At 56.0% G+C, this 21,882-nt stretch overlaps 9 protein-coding genes across 10 annotated transcripts in view; 4 read left to right on the forward strand and 5 right to left on the reverse strand.

Moving 5' to 3' along the window:
• Window positions 1-27: 27 nt before the first annotated feature.
• On the reverse strand, window positions 28-1,644 carry PTSG_00289 (uncharacterized protein). Its single transcript, XM_004998782.1, has 3 exons — window positions 1,233-1,644; window positions 800-991; window positions 28-550 (listed from the first exon to the last, which is right to left on the reverse strand). Exons 1-3 carry the CDS (start codon window positions 1,374-1,376, stop codon window positions 458-460), a joined length of 429 nt encoding a protein of 142 aa, XP_004998839.1. The 5' UTR covers window positions 1,377-1,644; the 3' UTR covers window positions 28-457.
• On the forward strand, window positions 1,642-6,377 carry PTSG_00290. Of its 2 annotated transcripts, none has more exons than XM_012637625.1 (14): window positions 1,642-2,017; window positions 2,338-2,612; window positions 2,910-2,977; window positions 3,169-3,245; window positions 3,416-3,470; window positions 3,636-3,684; window positions 3,885-3,960; window positions 4,071-4,163; window positions 4,359-4,424; window positions 4,702-4,818; window positions 4,989-5,083; window positions 5,257-5,349; window positions 5,562-5,713; window positions 6,029-6,377. In XM_012637625.1, exons 2-14 carry the CDS (start codon window positions 2,350-2,352, stop codon window positions 6,067-6,069), a joined length of 1,245 nt encoding a protein of 414 aa, XP_012493079.1. In that variant the 5' UTR covers window positions 1,642-2,017; window positions 2,338-2,349; the 3' UTR covers window positions 6,070-6,377. The 2 variants fall into 2 exon arrangements, with proteins under 2 accessions (XP_012493079.1, XP_004998840.1); XM_004998783.1 differs by having other exon boundaries at window positions 1,642-1,861.
• Window positions 6,378-6,494: 117 nt separating this feature from the next.
• Window positions 6,495-7,544, reverse strand: PTSG_00291 (uncharacterized protein). The gene has a single exon (XM_004998784.1). The coding sequence runs from the start codon at window positions 7,378-7,380 to the stop codon at window positions 6,766-6,768; it is 615 nt and encodes a 204-aa protein (XP_004998841.1). The 5' UTR covers window positions 7,381-7,544; the 3' UTR covers window positions 6,495-6,765.
• A 103-nt stretch (window positions 7,545-7,647) lies between these two features.
• On the forward strand, window positions 7,648-11,068 carry PTSG_00292 (U1 small nuclear ribonucleoprotein 70 kDa). Its single transcript, XM_004998785.1, has 11 exons — window positions 7,648-8,003; window positions 8,207-8,321; window positions 8,539-8,593; window positions 8,806-8,870; window positions 9,073-9,135; window positions 9,328-9,409; window positions 9,613-9,714; window positions 9,883-10,003; window positions 10,202-10,321; window positions 10,522-10,608; window positions 10,750-11,068. The coding sequence occupies exons 1-11, from the start codon at window positions 7,903-7,905 to the stop codon at window positions 10,754-10,756; spliced, it is 918 nt and encodes a 305-aa protein (XP_004998842.1). The 5' UTR covers window positions 7,648-7,902; the 3' UTR covers window positions 10,757-11,068.
• PTSG_00293 (uncharacterized protein) lies at window positions 10,935-12,502 on the reverse strand. The gene is made up of 2 exons (XM_004998786.1): window positions 11,358-12,502; window positions 10,935-11,175 (listed from the first exon to the last, which is right to left on the reverse strand). Exon 1 carries the CDS (start codon window positions 12,384-12,386, stop codon window positions 11,538-11,540), a length of 849 nt encoding a protein of 282 aa, XP_004998843.1. The 5' UTR covers window positions 12,387-12,502; the 3' UTR covers window positions 10,935-11,175; window positions 11,358-11,537.
• A 35-nt stretch (window positions 12,503-12,537) lies between these two features.
• On the forward strand, window positions 12,538-16,034 carry PTSG_00294 (uncharacterized protein). The gene is made up of 7 exons (XM_004998787.1): window positions 12,538-12,915; window positions 13,335-13,443; window positions 13,722-13,815; window positions 14,165-14,442; window positions 14,704-14,857; window positions 15,068-15,219; window positions 15,485-16,034. The coding sequence occupies exons 1-7, from the start codon at window positions 12,597-12,599 to the stop codon at window positions 15,870-15,872; spliced, it is 1,494 nt and encodes a 497-aa protein (XP_004998844.1). The 5' UTR covers window positions 12,538-12,596; the 3' UTR covers window positions 15,873-16,034.
• Window positions 15,956-19,960, reverse strand: PTSG_00295 (uncharacterized protein). The gene is made up of 9 exons (XM_004998788.1): window positions 19,542-19,960; window positions 19,215-19,348; window positions 18,797-18,983; window positions 18,561-18,640; window positions 18,179-18,425; window positions 17,375-17,956; window positions 16,935-17,134; window positions 16,535-16,717; window positions 15,956-16,271 (listed from the first exon to the last, which is right to left on the reverse strand). Exons 1-9 carry the CDS (start codon window positions 19,660-19,662, stop codon window positions 16,131-16,133), a joined length of 1,875 nt encoding a protein of 624 aa, XP_004998845.1. The 5' UTR covers window positions 19,663-19,960; the 3' UTR covers window positions 15,956-16,130.
• Window positions 19,961-20,244: 284 nt separating this feature from the next.
• On the forward strand, window positions 20,245-20,547 carry PTSG_00296 (uncharacterized protein; the record flags this gene model as incomplete). Its single annotated transcript, XM_004998789.1, has 1 exon — window positions 20,245-20,547. The coding sequence occupies one exon, from the start codon at window positions 20,245-20,247 to the stop codon at window positions 20,545-20,547; it is 303 nt and encodes a 100-aa protein (XP_004998846.1).
• Window positions 20,548-20,971: 424 nt separating this feature from the next.
• PTSG_11573 (uncharacterized protein) overlaps window positions 20,972-21,882 on the reverse strand; it is a 4,461-nt gene continuing 3,550 nt past the window's right edge. Inside the window, exons 10-12 of the mRNA XM_004998790.1 lie at window positions 21,703-21,835; window positions 21,360-21,531; window positions 20,972-21,092 (exon numbers count right to left, since the gene is read on the reverse strand). Of these exons, the coding sequence (XP_004998847.1) occupies window positions 21,060-21,092; window positions 21,360-21,531; window positions 21,703-21,835 (338 nt within the window). The 3' untranslated portion in view covers window positions 20,972-21,059. The remainder of the gene's footprint in view (window positions 21,093-21,359; window positions 21,532-21,702; window positions 21,836-21,882) is intronic.

The following is a 21,882-nucleotide window of genomic DNA, read 5'->3' on the forward strand; positions in this document are numbered from 1 at the left end:
CACACGTGACGAGCCGCACATTGGCACTGCGGTTACAAGGGATGCATTGTTCAGGAACCACAAGCCAAGGCAGCAAACGCTAGCCAAAAGGCGAGAGCAAGCAACACTGGACAACAGCAAGACCGCAACGGGCAAACAGCGTGTTGGTGGTGGCAACGCACAGCGGGCATGGCACGTGGGGAGTGTAACAAAGGGGGTATTGGGTGAAGGCAACAGCATGGCATGCAGGAACAAGGGACGAGTAAGGGCTTCATCCATATTCCTGAAGATGGCACTCGTCGCGCACACCGTCAGCACACAGACGCAAGTTGACACGTCATGCTAATCAAGAATAACACCAACACGGCGGGAGCAACAAGGAAGCGAATCAGGGGACAACAGAAGAGACAAGGGAGAGGGAACCGGTACAAGGGAGGGGAGGAAGAGACGCAAGAGACAAGCAGAACCCACGTCGCCATCATCTCCTGACGATGTATCCAATATTTGACTCTTGGTACTCAAGCACTTCTCGTTCCAGCACAATGTTTGCAGATGCCAGCCACCTGTTCAACTGTGTGTGTGTGGTTGTGTGTGTGTGTGTGTTCGTGTATGTGTGTATATGTGTGTGTACATGTATGTGTGTGTTCGTGTATGTGTGTATATGTGTGTGTGTGTGTGTGCGTGCAAGTGTGCGCAAGTGTGTGAACAGTGGAACAGAGGGTCACCACGAGAAGATGTGTTGAGAGAAAAGGGCATGCAAACCCGTAGACAATGAATGAGGGAGATGACTGTCATCGCAGGAGGCCAGTGCCCAGCGTACCCGTGCAAAGGGGGCGGATTTGTTGTGGATATTGGTGAGGTCCGCCTTGGAGCAGTATCGCTCGTAGATCATGACCGTGTCTTCGTCTGCAAGGTCGTAGCACAGCTCGTAGGTCAATGTGTTCTCCTCGCTCTGGCGGCAGTGGCTGGCCAGCGCCGCCCAGCGCTCCACAAACGCGGTGACGGCGCCCGGCTGCAACCAGTTGCAGAGCAAGGAAAGGGGAAGAATGTGGAGGGAGTGTGAGAGAGGGGGGGGGGGACAGATTACGTAAACGTATAAGAGTGCAAGCGTGACTGGCTGGAAGGAAATTCACATGGACACACACTTGCACGTACACACACACACACACACACACACACACACACACACACACACACACACACACAGACACACACACACAGACACACGCACACGCACACACACATACACATACCTTGAATTTGAGACGGACGATGAACACAAAGGCGTGTGGATGTACGCGGGTGGAGCGGAGGTGGTGTGCCAGCATGCCAATGCCGATGCCTCCAGCAAACACGAGCGCGTATCGCGCAAGTTTCAACATCATGCGCGACGGCATGCTGGACGAAGGATGTGCAGCTGCGATGCCTTGCTCGCCTGTGTGCCGCCAGTCTTGTGTGCCCCCCACTGCGCTTGCACTCTTGCTTGGCCTGCGCTCTGTTGTTTCCCTTCGGTACCTATCTATGCGGCGTCGTGCACGCTGAACAATGCCGCTCACACCACCCAACAAGCAGCAGCCAACAGCCCTCGCAGAAGTCGCAAACACCACCCTCAATGTTGTTTGGTTTGTCTTCTTGCTGTCTTGCGTAGTGTCGGGTTGTTGTCAGTGAAGAAGGAAGAAAATCTGACAAGCAAAGCAAGAAGCAATACACACACACTTGCTTGCTTCTTCTTCTTCGTCTTCGTTCCCACTGGCACTTGTCTCACTATCAGAGCCGTTAGCAGCAGGCAGGCATTCACCAAGAGCCACACGTGCGTCTCTCCTCCGTCTTGCTCCCCCTCATCATCTTGTTGATCCAAGCACCAGCCACGTTCTCCCCTGTGGTACGTCTTCCGGGCTTGGCTTTGCGTGCAAGCCGCCTGACTGCGTGCGTGTGCCCGTCGTGGTCGTCCCTTGTGCAACGCCGCAGCCACAGCCACAATCACAACCACCTCACAGCAACAGCAACAGCACGGGCGAGAGCGCACACAGCTGCCAAGGTTGTGGCTGAGGGCAGGAGGGGAGGAAGGGAGGGAGATCGCTCTCTGTTTGCAGCAGCAGCACAGCAGCGCACGTTTTGTGTGTATGTATGTATGTGCGTGCGTGTTGTTTATGTGCTTTGGCTTGGGCAAGACCACACATCTTGCTTGCTATCAATGCTCATGGGTTTTTCTTCATGTTCCACACCTCACACACACACATAAACACACACATACACGTACACCACACACACACACACACACACACATACACGTACACCACACACACACACACACATACACGTACACCACACACACACACACGCGCGCGCGCGCAACAGACATCATCCAGCATGGGCAAGCTCAGCATTGACAACGTCGACCTCAAGGACAAGCGCGTCCTGATGAGGGTGGACTTCAACGTTCCCTTTGACAAGGAGGGCAACATCACCAACAACCAGCGCATTGTGGGCGCCCTGCCCACCATCAAGCACGCCCTGGAACACGGCGCCAAGAGCGTTGTGCTCATGAGCCACCTCGGCCGCCCCGAGGGCAACGTCAAGCCAAGCCTGTCCCTCAAGCCCGTCGCCACGGAGCTCTCCTCCCTTCTCGGCCGGTTCGTGTCCATGCATGTTGGGTAGAGGGGGGAGCTGGTGCGAGCGAGATTCGACGCGTGCTCGTGTGCTCTGAGCCCGTTACCGCTCAAACATCTCTTGCAGTACCTGTGCTTCTGCTGATTCTGCACACACGTACAAACCTGTTGCTGAAGCCCTCTCATCCCAATATACCATGTGTGTGTGTGTGAGCACTGCTCACGCTTTCTTTGCTTCATGTTCTTATGCGTACGGTCACAACTGCTCACACGCCTGCTCGTTTCCCATTGATCCATCCACCAACCAATCCATTGCTACAGGCCTGTGCAGTTCCTCGATGACTGCGTTGGTGACGCCGTCGAGGCTGCCTGCAAGGACCCGACCCCAGGTACGCCCGTGCATGCTGCATACATGCACGCATGCAGACACACCTGACACACACACACACACACACACACACACACACACACACACACACACACACACACACACACACACGCATTTGCGCATGCGTGGTTTAGCCTGCAGAGGCACTATTGCTCACATGAGAACGCTCTCGCTGAACACGCACGTCGTCAGGCACTGTGATCCTTCTGGAGAACCTTCGCTTCCACCCTGAAGAGGAAGGCAAGGGCAAGGACGCAGGGGGCAACAAGGTGCGTGTGTGTGCATTTGTTTGCGTGTGTTTGTATGTGCTTGCTTCTGTGTCTGTGTTTGTCCGTGTGCGTGCATGCACGTGTTCTTGGTCGTGGCGAGCCAGGGTTCATGCCATCATGTCATGACTGCTGATCTTACTTTGCGCATCACGGGTGTGTTTGTGTTGCAGTTCAAGCCAGAGAAGGAGGCTGTTGCCAAGTTCCGCGCGTCCCTCACGTCCCTTGGTGTGTCACGACTGCACAGCCGCCATGGCACCTCACACCTTGTCTTGTCTATCCTTGTGCACACTTTCTGGCTGCGCGTCATCCACAGCCACCACGGCCATCACCGCCACCGCTGCCTCCACCTTTGGGTCTCACCCACGGCACGCGTGCATGTTGGCTGTTCAGGTGACGTCTACATCAACGACGCCTTTGGCACTGCCCACCGCGCCCACAGGTTCGCTCCCACATCTTTTGCGTGCTGTGCTCTCCACCATTGCCTTGCCTCATCCTTCACTCACTCACTCCTATGTGTATATGTATGTGTACGTGTGTATGTGTATGTGCATGTGTATGTGCATGTGTATGTGTGTATGTGTGTATGTGTATGTGTATGTGTATGTGTGTATGTGTATGTGTGCCATTCGTCTGTGACAGCTCGATGGTTGGTGTTGACCTGCCCATCAAGGCCGCGGGCTTCCTCCTCAAGCGCGAGCTCGAGTATTTTGCAAAGGTACACACGCACGCCCACCACATACACCACAGTGTTTCCCCTTGTCTGCACCGGTGCCACGTGCCACTCACATGCGTTCACCCCCACCCCTTTATATTTGTGCGTTCCAGGCACTGGACAACCCCGAGCGGCCGTTTCTCGCCATTCTCGGCGGCGCAAAGGTGGCAGACAAGATCCAGCTCATCGAAAACCTCCTCGACAAGGTGCCCGCACAAATCGGGCGCGTATGCGGCTGTTTGGGGGACGAGAGCGAGAGAGAGAGAGAGAGAGAGAGTGTGTGTGTGTTTGTTTGTTTTTGTGTGTGTGTGTTTGTGTGTTTGTTTGTTTGTTTGTTTGTTTGTGTGTGTAGATGCTTGCATAATGATGTCGCCTGACATGGCATGTGTGTGTGCGCGCAGGTGAACGAGATGATCATTGGCGGCGGCATGGCCTACACCTTCAAGAAAGTTCTCAACGGCGTCAACGTACGAACACCACAGCACTGTGTTGTGTACTCTCCTTCACTGTCACACATGTACACTCCCTCCCTTGCTTCCCTCCCTTGCTTCCCTGATCTCCCTCTATGGGTGTGCGTTTGCGCGCCGCGCTGGAGCAAAGGGCCGCGTGTGGCGGACCGCCAGGGTTTCCTTGTGCAACTGCCGACATGTATTTGCTGTTGGTGTTGGTGATGTGGCGTGACACGTGACGTGACATGACATGATGCGATGTGTTGTGATGTGGTGTTTGATGTGCGGGGCGCAGATTGGCTCGTCGCTCTTTGACGAGGAGGGTGCCAAGATTGTTGGCAAGATCATGGACAAGGCCAAGGCCAACAACGTGCAGATCCACCTCCCCGTGGACTACGTCACCGCAGACAAGGTGCCGTGCACGTTGCCAGTTGCATAATGCTCCCACCACATTGTCGAGTTGGTGTGTGTTTAGTATTGCGCGAGCTTGTCATGTAACCTTCTTGCATAACAAAACACTCCCGACTCACCGTCCAATTCCCGACCTCTTCCCTCCCTACTTGTGTGCTGTTGCGCGTGCAGTTCAGCGCGGATGCAAACGCGTCGACGGCCACGGACGAGACAGGCATTCCTGACGGCTGGCTCGGCCTCGATGTCGGCGAGAAGTCCGCAAACACGTCCGTGCACACGCACTCACACACATGTACATACACTCACATTTATGCACTTGTACACACACATGTGCGCCTGTATGTATCGTTACTACACACCTTCACTCACGACCGCCTGCCTGCGTGTGTGCGTGTGTGTGCGTGTGTATGTGTGTGTGTGTGTGTGTTGTTCACTGAAGGTTTGCGGAGGTTGTTCTGCGCGCCAAGACGATTGTGTGGAACGGTCCCATGGGCGTCTTTGAGTTTGACAAGTTCGCCAACGGCACCATCAAGTGCGACGCATGTCATTGTGTGTGTGTGTGTGTGTGTGTGTGTGTGTGTGTGTGTGTGTGTGTGTGTGTGTGTGTGTGTGTGTTTGTTTGTCCCCCTCTCGCCCTCCCTTTTCTCCGTTTCTGTCCAAATACGACACATGCTCTTGTCTCATCGCATCCGCTGACACCTGGACTGCTGCTGCTACTGCCACCACCACCGCTGCTCTTTGCAGGGTGATGGATGCGTGCGTGAAGGCCACGGAGCAAGGCAGCTGCGTGATCATTGGCGGTGGCGACACAGCCACGTGCGCTGCCAAGTACAACACGGAGGACAAGGTCTCGCACGTCAGCACGGGCGGCGGCGCCTCCCTCGAGCTCCTCGAAGGTTCGTGCGGGTGTCGATGCTGGTGGCAATGGATGATGATGATGCTGGTGGTGATGACGGTGGTGGTGGTGGTGGTGATTGTCTGTGCAGCAGTGTTGTTGTGTGGAGTGGCGCTTGCAGTTGGTGATGGAGAACAGGCTTGTCTCTGTGTGGTTTCGTGCTCTTTGCTGATGACAGCGCCTCCTGTGATCACATTGATGCTGCACTCATGTGTGGGTGCGTGGTTCTTCCATCCATCCATTCTGCTTCTTCAATCCTTTGTCTTCCAACACCTCACCGCTTGCTCCGCACGACGTTTCACCGCACACGATGCAGGCAAGGCCCTCCCTGGCGTTGACGCCCTCTCTGAGGCCTAGGCTTTGAGTTGCGACCCCAGGCTCCACGACTGACGGCAGACGCGTTGATGTGCCATCACGTCTCTTCTTCGCCCTTGCCCACGCGAGCGTGTCTGTCCTCTGCTTCCCCTCCCTCATTTTCACACACACACACACACACACACACACACACACACACACACACACACAGCTTTATCGTTGCCAACTGCCTCGTGCCTCCTTTTCCTCTCACTAGCAACACACTTGGCGCGCAGCGTTTCACCGTGTCGTTGTTGGGTCGTTTATGCATGAAGTGAAAAGAGGCAACCGCAATACCATCAACACCGCAGCATTGCGTGTACGAATGTGCATTGGGCGGAGGGTCATTCATTCACACCAAACATCAACAAAGCATGTGTGTCGAAAGGAGACTGCTGCTCAGGAAGCGAAAGATAGCAACCACAACGAAAGGAAAGCTGGCGGGCAACCGCCAGTCAACAAGATGGATGGGAAGAATGAAGCAAAGCACGCGTGACTATGTGCGACTATGAAACAGGGGCAACAGGATACAGTGGGCGTCGCATGTGAACGCGCACGAAGGCGAATTTGATGCAAACACGAAATGGAATGAGAAACACCATACATGCGCGCGATGGCGCAAGGTCATAAACACTGCAAGTTAGTAGTCATGACAATGGATGGATCACGCAGTACTAGGATGGTGAGGCGCGGGTGTTTTCAGCCGTAGGGCCCCTTCTGGGCGTATGGGCCGGCCTGTGGCGGCTGCTGTTGGTACTGTGGAGGATGCTGTGGTGGCTGCTGGTGGTGCTGCTGTGGCGGCTGCCCGTATGGGGAAGACGTGGCTGGTGGGGGCGCATATGGGCTTGTACCGTGGGCTGGCGGTGGCGGGGCATAAGGCGCCTGGTGCTGGCTAGCAGGGGGCGGGGCGTAAGGCGCCTGGTGCTGGGCCGGCGGTGCCTGTGCTGGTGGATAGGCGTGTGAGGCCGGTGGCGGGGGTTGCTGGTGCTGGTGCTGGTGCTGTTGTGGTGGGTACTGCGGGTAAGCCGGTGGCGGGGCATACTGCTGGTGCTGCTGCTGTGGGGGCTGTGGGTATGCTGGGTACTGCGGCTGGGGAGCGTACGGGCCGGGAGCATACTGGGCAGGTGGCGGGGGCGCTGGCTGCTGCTGCACCACCGTCCTGTGCACGACGACGTGGCGCTGGTGTGCTGGGCGGGTGGCTGCACGGACGGCCGATCCAACCATGGCGCCAGCCACAAACGCACCCACACCTGGGCGATGGTGGTGGTGGTGGTGGTGATGGTGATGACGACGATGAGGGCCGCGGCCGCACATGGTGCTGGTAGTGGTAGTGAGGTTGGTGAGGAGTGAGGAAGGGTGGTGAGGAAGGTTGATGAGGAAGGGTGGTGAGGAGTGGGTGGTGTGGGATCGACAGGCAGGCAGGCGATGTTGGATTGGAGATGGGAGAAGAAGAGAGGGAGCGTCAGTGGTGGAAAAGGAAAATACGCAAGAAGCAAGCCAAAACACACAAAACAGCCTTCTTGCTCGATGATGAGTCATCGTCGTCGTGTTTGAATATCTAACACTGATTTCAGGGTCACTGGCTACTTACTGCACTTTATCGTGTCGGTAACAAAGCACGATCGACCGACCGAGGGAGCGTCTTTGTGGAACAACCCACTGGCAGCAGACGTTCACCACAACCACACCACCCTACAACAACCTCCACCACCACGCAAGTGCAGTGGGCACATTGACCAGCAAGCCAGTCAGTCAGCCAGTCAACGACGACGACGACGACAGCAGCACTAGCAGCACCACTAGTACCAGCAACGAACCAGCAACGAGCCAGCAGCCATGTCCAAGTACTTGCCACCCTATCTGTTGAACTTGTTCAAACCCAGACCGCCTTTGCCACAAATTCCAGAGAAGGACCTGGCACCAGAACCTCACGAGAGGTATTGTGTGCGTGTGTGATATGTGTGCGTGCATGCGTGTGTGTGTGTGTGTGATATGTGTGTGCGTGCATGCGTGTGTGTGTGTGTGATCTGTGTATGTGCATGGATTTTGTGTTCCTCTGGCCGATGTGACAGCTGCCCCATTCACCCACACAACAACACAACTCCACAACTGCAACAATACTGAATCCCAACGTGTGCAGGACATACAATCAGCCTTTGTCTGGGGTGGCAACCTATGTGAGCAAGTTCGAGGATCCAAAGGATGCCCCAAAAGCTGAGCCCACCTTGAACAAAGCAGAGCGCAAGGCAAAGAAGGTGAACACATGTATCCATCTTCATGGCTGTAATGGCACACGCACACTCACACACAACGCAACACACGCAAACACACACGTGCAACACACGTACGAGTGTGCGTGCGCGCATTTGTCTGGAACGATTTCACGCCGCTTGATGTAACTGCTGTCTCGCTGACATGTACAATGGGATGTAACTCTCTTTGTGTGCTGTCTGTCTTGCGGATCCACAACAGCGCCAGGCCGCGGAGGAAAAGAACAAAGTGGTGCTGGAGAAAGCGCGTGATGAATGTACGTTTCGTGGCAAGACCACAACCACATGCCCTGTCTGTTGCAAGGCGACGTGGCACATGCCTTCAAACCCTGTCCAAATGTACCACCCTTTGCTCTCTTGTGCACGCTGTCAATCCGCATGCTTGCTCAACTGTTTGATGGTTGTTACTTCCAATGGTTGTCACTTGCCAACCTTAATTGTTATCTTTCCATCGACCAACAACCAACAGGGGACCCTGAGAAGGATCCAAACGCTCAGGGCGATGCATACAAGACGCTCTTCGTCGGCCGACTGGTGGGATGTGTGTGTGTGTGCGTGCGTGTGTGTGTGTGTGTGTGTGTGTGTGTGTGTGTGTGTGTGTGTGTGTGTGTGTGTGTGCGGGTGTGTGTAGGTACTTTCGTTCCCCTCCGGTTGCCGGCGCGTTCCCTGCTTGCATCTGTCACCAACTGTGTCTGTGCGTTTGGGTTGACGATGTTGCTGTCTTCGTGCGATCCAGAACTACGACGTGACGGAAGACGACCTCCTTAAGGAAATGGAGTCATACGGCAAAGTCCGACAGGTATACCTTCCCGCATCTGCGCTGGCCATCAAGCGAGCTTGTGGCTGCACACAAGAGTCGTGCACATGTACATGTACGTGACTGCGTCTCCACACGCACGCTCACAAGCTTGTTTCAACCGCTTACGCTGTGCACTCCTATGCGTGCGTGCTGGTGCCTGCGCGTGCTTATGGGGGGGGGGGGGGGTTGCAGGTGGCGGTGGTGCGCGACAAAATCAGCGGCAAACCGCGCGGATACGCGTTTGTGGAGTTTGAACACGAACGCGACATGCGAGGTACACCAACACCCCTCTTGATGCACATCGCCTCCACCGCTTATAACTCTCAACAGCCCTTGCACGCGCTGCCACATTTCCTCGCGTACGTTCGCTCATCTCCGTCGCCCTCGTCCTCTGATCATCTCATCATCATGTGTGCGTGTGTGTGCGTGCGTGTGTGCGTGTGCGCGTGCGTGTGTGTGTGCGTGTTCATGGCGTAGCTGCGTACCGGTATGCGGATGGGATGCGCCTCAATGGGCGGCGCATCGTTGTCGACTTTGAGCGCGGCCGCACCGTCGACGGCTGGTTCCCCCGCAGACTCGGTCAGTCTTTTCTCCTCATCGTGCTCCTGCTCGTGCTCCTGCTGTGTGTCGTGATGACGCGAAATAGGTGTCACTCCGCGTGCATGTGTGCGTGCATGTGTGTTGTACTGAGTGCTGCTTGTGTGGGTAAATGGTCATCTCACACGAACGGCTTGATGGGCGCGGCAGGCGGCGGGCTCGGTGGGACGCGCATTGGCGGGCCGGACCAGAACATCAAGGCCTCGGGCCGCTACGATCCAAACAAGCACCGCAGAATAGCAGAGGTCCCCTCCCACGACGACTCGCGAAGGTGCCTCGCCCATGATCCCTTTTCTCTCCCCTGCCTCCGACTTGGCTGCCGACTTTGAGTGTCTGTATGCGCGCGCGTGCATGTGTATGCGTGTGTCGCTGATTCCGAGTTCTGTTCGCTTATGCTTTGTTGTGATGTGTTCATCATCCTCCCCCCCCCCTCCGTCTACAACACCACGTGTCTCGACTGTTATGCCAGCCGGCGCCGCGACGACGATTCGCGCAGTAGCAGGCGCTCCCGCTCCCGCCAGCGTTCTCGCTCCCGTGACCGTGACCGTGACCGTGATCGTGATCGTGATCGTGATCGTGACCGTCGCAGGTACGGAGGCTTTCATGCTTTGTTCCAGTGAGTGGTTCGATTTAGCGAGTGCTGGCACTGTGCGGATGTCACACACACACACACACACACACACACACACACACACACACACACACACACACACACACACACACACACACACACACACACACACACACACACACACACACACACACACCAACATGACTACGACACTGCAGCCGGCGAGAGCGTTCACGTTCGCGTTCGCGGGATCGGGATCGCCGCCGTTCGCGCTCGCCGGGCCGCCGCTCCTCCCGCTACGACAGGTGCGCACACACATCGTGCCAGCGCCCGGCGGTATGGGGTGTGGTTGGATTGTGTGCTCTGTTATTGGCTCTGTTTCGTTCCTCACGTGTCCACGTCTACTCACACGTGCGCATATCATGTTGCTGCTGCTGCTGCTGCAGGTACTGATGTGACCAAGGTCCGCCAGGCCCCGCCACATGTCAATGTGCTGAGTGCTTCTTCACCCTGCTTGCGGCTGGTCGTTGCGTTGTGTTGCGTTGTGTGGTGGCGTGTCGTCAGTTGTGGTGGCGTGTTGTGTAGAGTGTTGTTGGTCGTGTTGGTGTGTTGGACCTTCCTTTTTGTTTTGTCCACGCAGCTTGTGCCATTCATGTGTTGCCGAGTTTTATTGGCATTGCTCTGCGCGCTGTGTCAGAACAGTGCGGCTGACGTGCTCGTCCATTGAAACCAAGTTGATGTCCCCCAACAACGCGTGCACGCCCATCCTCGTGGTGATTCGAGCCACCACGCGGCTCACATCACCGCCGGCACTGTCGGCAAGCGTCACCAGCGGCCGTTGCTGGGCGGACTTGAGAGCGGGTTCGTTGGCTCTGTACGCGGGTATTTATGTGGAGAGAAGCAATAGGAATTGCAGCGGTGGGTGAGCAAGGAAACAACACCACACAGGCACACACACAGACACACAGACACACACAGACACACACAGAGACACACACACACACACACACACACACACACACACACACACACACACACACAAGTGCTCACGCACCTTTAGGACACTCGCCCTGCGGGTCGTTGTTGCCGCCATCCTGCTCTGCGCCTTGGATGAGATCTGCCCATCACGGGTCAGCCATTGCCAGGGAGGAAGCTATTGCGAGCGTACACCGCCCACCATGCTTAAGCCCTCCAGTTCGGGGAGACGGAAAGCACATGTGCGCGAGTGAGGTGGTCACGTGGTCTTGGTGGTGCGGCGGGGCTTCCTGTGGGATGCTTGCGCTCTCATTTCTTGCTGTAACAGCATAACACGTGCAACCACCGCTTCAAACTCCTGCCGGTGTGGCATGTCGTCTCCACGATACACGATGCTGCCATCTGCCGTGAGAGCTGGTGGAAATGAGCGGCGTGGTCGCGTTTTGCCAGACTTGCCGGTGTCACGGGCGCGCGGCCTGGGGCTGCGCGGAGGAGCCCGCTCCTTGCTGTCCCCGATGCCTGCACGCTCGACACTTTCGCTGTTCCCATCACAGAGCAACCCACACTCACACTCCTGCTCAGACACTGCGCGCGCAAGCGTGGGCTGTTGTTGTTGTTGTTGTTGTTGTTGTTGTTGTTGTTGTTGTTGTTGTTGTTGTTGTTGTTGTTGTTGTTGTTGTTGTTGTTGTTTTGTGGCATGTGTGGCGGCGTGAGTGCGCCGTTGGTGGCTGCTGCCGTGGCGCTGGTGCTGTGGGCCTTCCTCTGCAGCTACCGTGTACTGGCGAAGGCAGGGCAGCGAGATGGATGACAGGGGCCCTGCACGTTGCTTTTCAAGAGGATGTGAAGGGGCGCATCGACGATGCAGCACGCTGTCGCTTTGTCGCGTCGGCATCCCCGAGGAAAACCCTGGGCGAGCTCGGACAGCTTCGGAGATGGTCTCGCGGATGGCGGAGGAAATGGCTTCCACACTCTGTGTGCTCCCGTTTTTGTGTGTGGCACTGCCACTGCTGGTGTCACAGACACCACCCGTATCACAAGCGACTTGGCCACCCCCACACTTCCACGAGCCACCGACCCGTCGGCCGGTTGTACCATGCATCGGGTCCATTGTTCTCCTGTCCTGTCGCTTGCCTGCAGCTCACGCACCAACGCACCAACCCTCCAACCGTGTTGTGCTGGCTGGCACAACGTGCAACGCCCGCGCCGCTTGACACGCCGTCTCCGACAGCACAAAATGGATATCTCAATTTGAATTTGCCGGCGCAACAAACCACAACAAAGCCACAAAGCAACAACAGCACCAACAACCACCACCATCATGGCGGATGTGCGGAGGAAGAAGGTGGTGGGCAGCAGCACGACGAGCAGAGGCACCAGTGGCAGTTCAGCCAAATCATCGCCGTCGGCGGGCACAACCTCAGCGTCAGCAAGGAGCAGAACCACAAGGCCAACCAGTGCAATGAAGACACGCACAAGCACAGGCAGCGCCAGCAGTGGCAGCAGCAATGCCACAACCACCACAAGCAGCAGCTCAGCCACCATTGCAAAGAAGAAGAAAAAAAAGAAGGAGGATGCCTTGCCGACCGACCCCGTCGCTCGTGCTCGTGCTTTAAGGGCCGCCCGCCAAGTCCGCCCAGGTGTGTATTTGTGTGTTTGTGTGTCTGTGCGTGTTTGTGTGTCTGTGCGTGTTTGTGTGTCTGTGCGTGTTTGTGTGTCTGTGTGTGTTTGTGCGTTTGGTGTGCCTGTGTGTGTCTGCCTGCCTGTCTCTCTGTCTCTCTGTCTGTCTGTCTCTCTGTCTCTCTCTCTCTCTCTCTCTCTCTCTCTCTCTCTCTCTCTCTCTCTCTCTCTCTCTCTCTCTCTCTCTGTGTGTGTGTTCTTGTCGTTGTTTTTACATTGATCCAGTTTTGTGCGCGGATTCTTGATGCCCCACGCCCCCCCCCCCAACGCCTGAAAAGTGATATCAGCGCTGGCACAAGCTTGCATCGCTTGAAACAGCGCAGTGCCTCACCCCTCCTTCTGCCATTGCCAACACATCCAACACCATGTGCCTTTGCAGGGAGTGCCACTTCCGCAGCAAAGTCGAAGCGCACGAGCTCCAGCTCATCCACAGGCTCCTCAAAGTCTCGCCCGTCCACTGCCAAATCATCGCTTGGATCACCAGCCCGGTACGCAAGGACATGGGTCCAAGCGCTTGTGCCAAGCACGCCTCTCTCTCTCTGTCTCTGTCTCTCTCTCTCTCTGTTCCGCTGTGCATTTGCTCGTGCATGTCTCGAATGATCTTTGCATGCGCACGTCGATTGCTGAAGTGAAGCGAGGCTGCCAGCACAAACAAACACAGACACACGCGCATACACATGCACGCACATGCAGTTGCGCGCTTTGGGCTGCAGTCCTGATGATGGTGGTGCTTGTGCGCTAATGTTTTCGCTGCTTGATCTTACAGCAAGGGCGTGGATCGCACGCAAGGCGCACGGCCAAGGCGCGACCATCTCGCCAAGAAGAAAAAGGGGCTTGACAACCGTCTGAAGAGCTTCCAGGTGCGTGCCATCAATTGCAGCCGTTGTCATTGCATCCACGACCCACTGTTGCACGCACCTCTGCACGAACGCGCGTAATCCACGCAAAGTCGGCCGCTCAATCCCACGAACACCCACACAGTCAAATGTCGCAGTAGCACGCACCACACTAACATCGCAGCTATCGCGTTCCTCTCCCCTTCACACGCACACACGCACGCACACACACACACACACACACGCATACACGACGCACACCACCACACAACACACCACCACACAACACACCACCACACCACACCACAACACAATGCACACACCACACCACACCACACCACACCACACCACACCACACCACAACACAACACAGGACGGGTCACGTACTGTGGCGCGTCGCTCCCCCGCCAAGCGCGTCATGTCTCAGGACAGCTCGCAGCCGGGGAGCGAGGCTGCCTCTGGTGCAACGTCTCCGCAGGCGGTGGAGGGCAGAGGGCCAACACCGCACACCGCAGACAAGGGCGAACAGAACAACAACGACAACGACGACGACAACAACACAGAGTCGTGGCGGGCGGTTGTGGACGATGGCGAGGACTGGTTTGACGCAATCAAGCGACGCGAGCAGGAGAAGAAGGCAGAGGAAGAAAGGTGCGCTGTGCATGTCTGTGTTTATGATCTGTGTTTGTGTGTGTGCGTGTGTGCGTGAGTGTGAACGTTTTGTGTGTTTGTGTGTGGTATCTCTGGGCATCATCACAAGAATGCACTTGAGGGTTGAAATTGAGAGGCAAGCGCTTTCGTCACCTCACGTCATCGTATGTGTGTGTGTGTGTGTGTGTGTGTGTGTGTGTGTGTGTGTGTGTGTGTGTGTGTGTGTGTGTGTGTGTGTGTGTGTGTGTGTGTCGGCTGCAGGAAGCGGCGGGAGGCAGCGGAGGCGGCGCGTAAGGCGGAGGCCGCAAAGGCAAAGGAGGAGCGCGAGCGGAAGAAACGCGAGACAGAAGAGCAGCAGAAGAGAATTCTCGGCGAAAAGCGACTCGCCGAAGAGAAACGACGCCAAGAAGCAAAAGTGTGTGTGTGTGTGTGTGTGTGTGTGTGTGTGTGTGTGTGCAGTTGTCTGATCCGCGCACATGCACGTCAATCCCTTGTGCATGTAACCCTCACGAGGAACATGAACGGGCGCTTGCTCCACAACCGCCACCATTTCGCCTTTCCTCCCTCGCCACTGATGCCCTCACTTGCATGATCACTACCGCTGCCCCCTCCCTTCGCTATCCAGCTTCGACGGGAGACGCACGCCGCAGAGCAACAGGCGCGTCTGGACTCCATCCGCCAGCGCACACTCGACGCACAGCGCGCCATTGCAGAGGTGGCCGACAAGTCCGGCATGGAGGACCTCATGAAGCGACGGCAGGAGCGCCAGTCCGCAAGGTGCCCCGCCCTGCCTGTGTGCATTGCGTATGTGTTGTGTGTTGCATGTGTGTGTGGGTTTGTAAAGGGACGTGTGCATATATGCACAAGTGTATGTCACTGTGTGAGTGTGTTTGTGTGTGCGTGCGGCCATAACTAGTGCTCGTTGTTGCTTGCATGTTTGTATGCTCGTCTGTTTGTTTCGTTGGTTGAATGAAGTGGCCTTGCACATCCACGTGGCTCGCCATATCTCCTGTATTGCTCTCACTTGCTTCGCACCACCCAGACAACGGCACGCCCAGCGCAAGGCGAAGCTGGAGGCCATCATCAACCGTGTCAAGACGTCGTCGCATGACCACGCAGAACACGACGATGCACACGATGGTGGCGAGGGCGACGAGGTGACAGACACCGTTGACGACACAGCTGTTGTGGACGATGGTCATGGTGGCGAGGATGTGGGTGATGCTAGTAGAGAGGAGAATGATGATGATGATGGTGATGATGATGATGATGTGGATGATGTGGATGATGATGACGACCACGATGTCGATCAGAGTGATGGTGATGCGGACGCGGTCACACACGACGATGATGAGACAGCCCCACACGATGACGATGACGAGACAGCCCCACACAATGACGATGATGATGATGATGATGATGAAGCTTGATTTAAGTCACGCTCATGTCGGCTTGCGTTTGTCTCTCTTCGCTGTACCCTCTCTACTCTTCTCTGGATCTTTCTTGCACGTGATTTGTGACGAATTTCATTTCGCATTACACGCCAACACACGCCAATGCCACGGCAACTTTTCGCGGCGGCAATCTAGTCCATCCGCGCGTGTTTGGAGGGAAGCGAGCGATCCTAACAACAGGCGAGACAAAGCGTGCAAGATCAAGTAAGGGCTTTGGCTTCGGGGTTGGTTACACTATGCTGTGGAGGAGAGTTGTGGCTCGTGCAGGGAAACACATTCGAGCACAAGCAGCGACTCAAAGAGCTTCTGCTGCCGGTGCTTCACGGGAACGCTTCGCCACGCCGGGTTCTTCTGCAAGAACACGTGCAGCTCAACCTTGATGTCGGACAATAAACGGCGCATACGGGGATTGGGGGTGAGGGAATCGTGATGCGCGGACAGGGTGAGTTCTTGGCGGAATACACTTTCATCACAACCCATTCACACTCCCACAGCAAACACACACACACACACACACACACACACACACACACACACACACACACACACACACACACACACACACACACAAACAGCCACAGACATGCAGGACCAAGCCCATTCATAGCAGTGTTGCACCCCATGCCCTGCTTCCTCACCTCTGCAATGAGGCGATAGCGTTCCTTCTGTTCGTATGTGAGGTCATCAAATGACTGTGCTTCCTCCCACCGCTGCAGGTACTGCTCGTATCCCGCGTCTGTCTCAAAGTGCTCGCGCGGCCACTGCTCTGGCGATGGCGTCAGCTGCGGTGGTCGTGGCCCGTACACGCGCTCATCCCACGCCTGGTACAGCAGCCAATTAGGGTATGGACAGGTGTGTGAGAAGGGTTATGAGGTCACGGCAGCACACAATGGAATGAACGCAGAGCACATGATCACAAACATGGCCACAAACATGACACACCATATGCGCCGGGGAACGAGAGAAAGTGTGTGTGTGTGTCTGTGTGTGTGTGTGTGTGTGAGTGTCTGTGTGTGCATCATGAATGTGCTCGCGTACGTATTTGACGATGGCGGACCAGCCCGTGTGTGCTTGGATAGCGAGGCGATCCATGCTGAAGCGCTTGCCCTTGCGCGCCTGTTTGATTATTTGCTGCCAGCACTCCTTGCATGCTGCACGGTACATCTTCCACTGCAAGTCGCCTTCGCTTGGCACGGGCTCGCCCTTGAGCGTCGCGTACGCCTTCGCCGCCGCGCGCACTGAAGCAGCAGCAGCAGCAGCAGCAACAACAGGAGAAGAAGAAGGCGGCAGCAGTTGCAGTGACAAAGCAACAGCGCCACGAGCACGGGGTGAGAGGTGGAAATATCATGCGATGTTACAGAAGACACACAGACACAGACACACAGACACAGACACACACACACCCGCACCTGCACCCGCACAGACACACACAGACACACACACACACACACACACTGTGTATGTGTGTTGGTTGGTACCGAGCTCGATAAGAGATGCGTCCTTGATGCTCTTGGCCGCGGAAATGATATCCAGTGGATGCAGCGGCGCCAATTTCACACCACTACTCGGCTGCTGCTGCTGTCGTTGTTGTTGTGGTTGTGGTTGTGGTTGTGGTTGTTTCTTTGACCTGCTCGATGCATCGGCTATTCTGTCGTCTGTATTCAACGACTGCGGAAGCGGCGGATTCACACGCGAGAACAACGGCTCCTTCTGCGGTTGTTCGCCACTGTCCTGCTTCGCTGCATCACCCCCATCGCCATCACCGGTGCCACTGCTGTTGTCTTTGTTGTCGCTTGTCCTTTCTTCCGCATCACCCCCCTCCGCTCTGCTTCCCATCATCGACATATCCTCGACCTCCAGGTCATCGCTGTTCTTCACCGATGTACGATCCCCCTCATCTTCGCTGCCGCCGTCCCTGGTTCGCTGCGTCTCTGTGCCATCGTCACCATCGTCGCCATCGCCCGTATCTGTAAGCGGCACGATGCGGTCGTGGGACACGGGGGCAGCCGTGATGGGTGGCGACGATGACGGTACCGCCTCTCCAGGCAGTGGATAGCCCTCTGCTTGGCAGTGGAACATGTGTGTGTGTGTGTGGATGTGTGCGTGGATGTGTGCGTGTGTGCGTGCGTGTGTGTGTGTGGTGGAAGAGGGGTGAGGGCAAGCTGAGACAAATGCTGATATTTGCGCGTGCGCACAGGGTTGCGTGCGTGTGTATGACCATGGTGGATTGGAGACTGCATGAACGTGGAGTAAAGTGATTGCGCTTTCCATTCCACACTGACCATCTGCCGGTGTTTTCGCTGCGTGTGCATCTGATTGCCCTTCGTCCCCTTCTTTCTGCTCCTGTTGTTGTTGTGCTGCTTCCTCCAGTGCGCGCTTTCGTTCGCGTTCCTCCCTTCGTTTCCGAATGCGCTCTTGCTTCTCCTTCATCTCCTTTGCCTCAACCTCCGCCTGCTGCTGCATCTCTTTCGCGCGCCGCTGCGTTGCGCCCTCAAAGTCCTCCAACAGCGTCGTTATCAACCAGTCAATCTGAAGCACATACGCGCGTGTGTGCGTAGGCAATTTGGATGAGTGATGGAGGTGGGAGGACCAAATCCAAATGGCCTCATACAGCGGCTGACTACACGTGCACACACGCATCATGTCGTGTGGTGTTCAACTTACAGCCTTGAGGATGCCAGCCTTTGAAGAGTGAATTGCACACACTTCCACAAGCTGGAAAGGGCTCTTGCCATGTGTTGACGCTGTCACAAGCATGGCCCAGCACATTTGGATGGAAGAAGGAGTTGAGTCGTCGCCATCCGCGATGCGATGGGAAGTTCAGGGCCAGCCACACACACGTACACACACGTACACACACACACACGCGCGCACTTGTGTAGCTGTGTTAGTGAACGTACCAAGGTCTGAAATGGCGAGTTCGCGTGAGACGAGCTGCGCCGAGCTGGCCGTGTCCACATCCTGCTTGTTGGCCATGATAAGCACTGGTTTCCCGCCCACAAAGTCGTGCTTCAGCATGTTCCACAACACCTCCCGTGCCTCTGACAGAGGCTGAGATGCATCCACGACAAACACAAACGCGTGGATCTGCATTGGGTGGCGGGATGACATGTGTGTGTACGTGTGTGAGTGTACGAATGTGAGTGAGAGAGAGAACAGCTGCGAGTGAATGTGTGTGTGCGTGTATATGTGTGGATGTGTGGATGTGGTAGTTGACATTCTGCCGTTTCGAGGAATCCTCTCAAGTCCAAACCACGGTCACGCACACATCCACATGCACGGTCACGCACACATCCACATGCACACTCACGCACACACCTCTGCGTAGTAGCGTTCCCAGATGCCACGAATGCGCTCGCCACCACCGAGATCGTATGCGGTGATGTTGGCCTTCTTTCTCCGAAAGTGGAACACATCCTGCCCAATGGTCTCTGAGACTTCCTCCAACGGCTCTGTATCCCCACCATCATAAACACCCGTGAGATAGCAGCCAGCACAAGTGAATCAAACATGTTCTACAGCATCACAGCCGCAAACACGCACACACACACACATAGATACACACGCACACGTACACGCACACACACGTACACGCACACACACACACGCACATACACAGACACACACGCACACACATACACGCACCTCCGCGAATCACGGCCGCAATACTGGTCTTGCCCGCAGAACCGGGTCCAAGGAAGCCCAGCGTCAAGTCTGTGGGTGTGCTGCGGCACCCACGCACAAGCGTTTGCAGCAGCGTGAACATGATTTGTTGTGTGCTGATGCGTGCTGCGTGCCTGCAACGGTCAACCGCTGTTGCAAGTGTGACACTGACTGCTTTGGTTACAATTGTCTCTCAAACTCCACTCTGTATCTGCAAGCTTACAACGTGTTGTCTCCTCTCTGCTTGTCTTCCCTTCACTCTCCCAGCACCATACGTCCCGCTCCCTGCTGGCTGGTTCGCTGGCGTGTGTATCTGGCTGTCTTGTTGAGTGTCTTGGATGTTGTTGTCCTTCCTCGTGTGCGGCGAGTGTTTGTTTGCGTTTGTGAGCGATTTTCGTTGGCAACAACACCCACACACAACGACAACGACACAACCTTGAAGCTCACGGCCGACCGGCAAGCAAGGACATCCCCAGCAGCAGTGGGTGTTGATGGCGGTGGTGTATGGGCAGAGATAGCACAAGTGAAGGAGGAGGAGGAGGAAGAAGAAGAAGAAGAAGAAGAAGAAGAAGAGGCAAGCAAGCAAGAAGGCACACGAGCAAAGAGCGCCAACAGCCGCGGCGGCATGACTGGACATGTCCCAGTCGCGGGAATTGTGGTGGGCGTGTTGTGCGCACTGGCTTGGATGGGATGTGCGGTGCTGAGCTACTTGAAGTCAAAGAACACCGCCAAGGTGGCACCACAGGCCACAATCATTGGCAAGGATGACAACGACGACGTCATCTTTGTTGGAACAGGCCCACGCGCGCGAGACGGGCCCGCAGAACTCATCGCCAACCCACGAGTGGACCAGCTCACCATCGTCCCTGCAGCGAGATCTCGGCGCGGAGACCGACCGCGCGAGTCATCCGCAGCAAAGGCCAACACAGGAGCTGCCAGCACTGCCACAGAGCTGCTACAAGTCCCAAACACACCCCAGCCACAGTGAATACATTGAGAGCCTCAGCAGGCAGCGTCGGTGTTGTTCAGCTCACCCTTCCAGCTCACCTTACACACACACACACACACACACACACACACACACACACGCACACACACACACATGGAATCTGCTTTCGTTGTCACCGCTTTCTCCCTGAATGCCGCTCTATCTGCTCTTGGCCCTTGTACTAAGCCTCTTTGTCGTGCTTTTAGCAGGTGTGTGCACTAGTTTCAGCGCGGTTGTGTGTGGTGGTTTTATTGTGTATTGTGATGAGGTGCACGTGGTGGTGTGTCATATCGATTCTATGTGTGTGTGTGTGTGTGTCTGGTACGCGATCTTCCTTTCATTTATATTCCTGCTCGCTCGCGACTGCCCCTTCATTCACTGCCCTCCCACCAACCACCTCATCGCAGCTGAACTACAACCAACAGTAAACCATGTATTGGTAACATTACAACAATACCACGCGAAACAAATGAACGCAACAAGAGCCGCAGCGGACAACAGATGACCATGCGCTATGCCGGGGTGCCATGATCCGGGTTGTGTTGCTGTCGTGTCAAAGTGTTGGTTGATGGTGGCAGTGCCAGAGCATGTTGCTTGTGGTGAGTGACACAAAATGTAAGGGGGAAGGCAGACAGACAAGACACATAGACAGACAGACACACAGACAGACACACAGACAGACACACAGACACACACATATACATATGCACACACACGCACGCACACGCACACACACACGTGCACACACACACGCACACATGTCGCAGACAACAAGGCAGAGTGATATGCGGTCAGGAGGGGTACGTGCACACCTTGGTGAAGTCGTAGAGGAGGAGCATGAGGCGGCGAATGTTTGGCAGCGTGGCCAACGCATCGCGCACGCCAATGCCGTGGTGCTCCAGCAGCTGCTGCACGTCCTTGTTCAGCAGGAACACGCCCCGCTCAAACATGGACCGGTCCTTCACACGCGGATACAGCGGGAACCTGCGAACCGCCATCATCATCACCATCATCACCATCATCATCGTCGTGGTGCAGTGTTGCAGTGGTGAGGAAGTCAGGAAGATGTGTGTGTGTGTGTGTGTGTGTTGAACGACCGCATGAGCTGCCATGAGAAAGTGAGGTGGGGCAGCCAGCACAGAGGGGAACACAGACCTTCGAGGGCGGTCGGAGCGGTCAAAGGCGATGTCGTCTGTGATTGAGGATCGCGAGCCGAGCAGCTTGATGGGATACCGCAGCGGCAGCTGCAGGTATTTGCTGATCATCAGCACCAGGTGCGAAACATACCCTGCACACGTGTGTGTGTGTGTGTGTGTGTGTGTGTGTGTGTGTGTG

The sequence above is a fragment of the Salpingoeca rosetta genome, assembly GCF_000188695.1.
Source record: "Salpingoeca rosetta unplaced genomic scaffold supercont1.1, whole genome shotgun sequence".
NCBI classification, from domain to species: domain Eukaryota; class Choanoflagellata; order Craspedida; family Salpingoecidae; genus Salpingoeca; species Salpingoeca rosetta.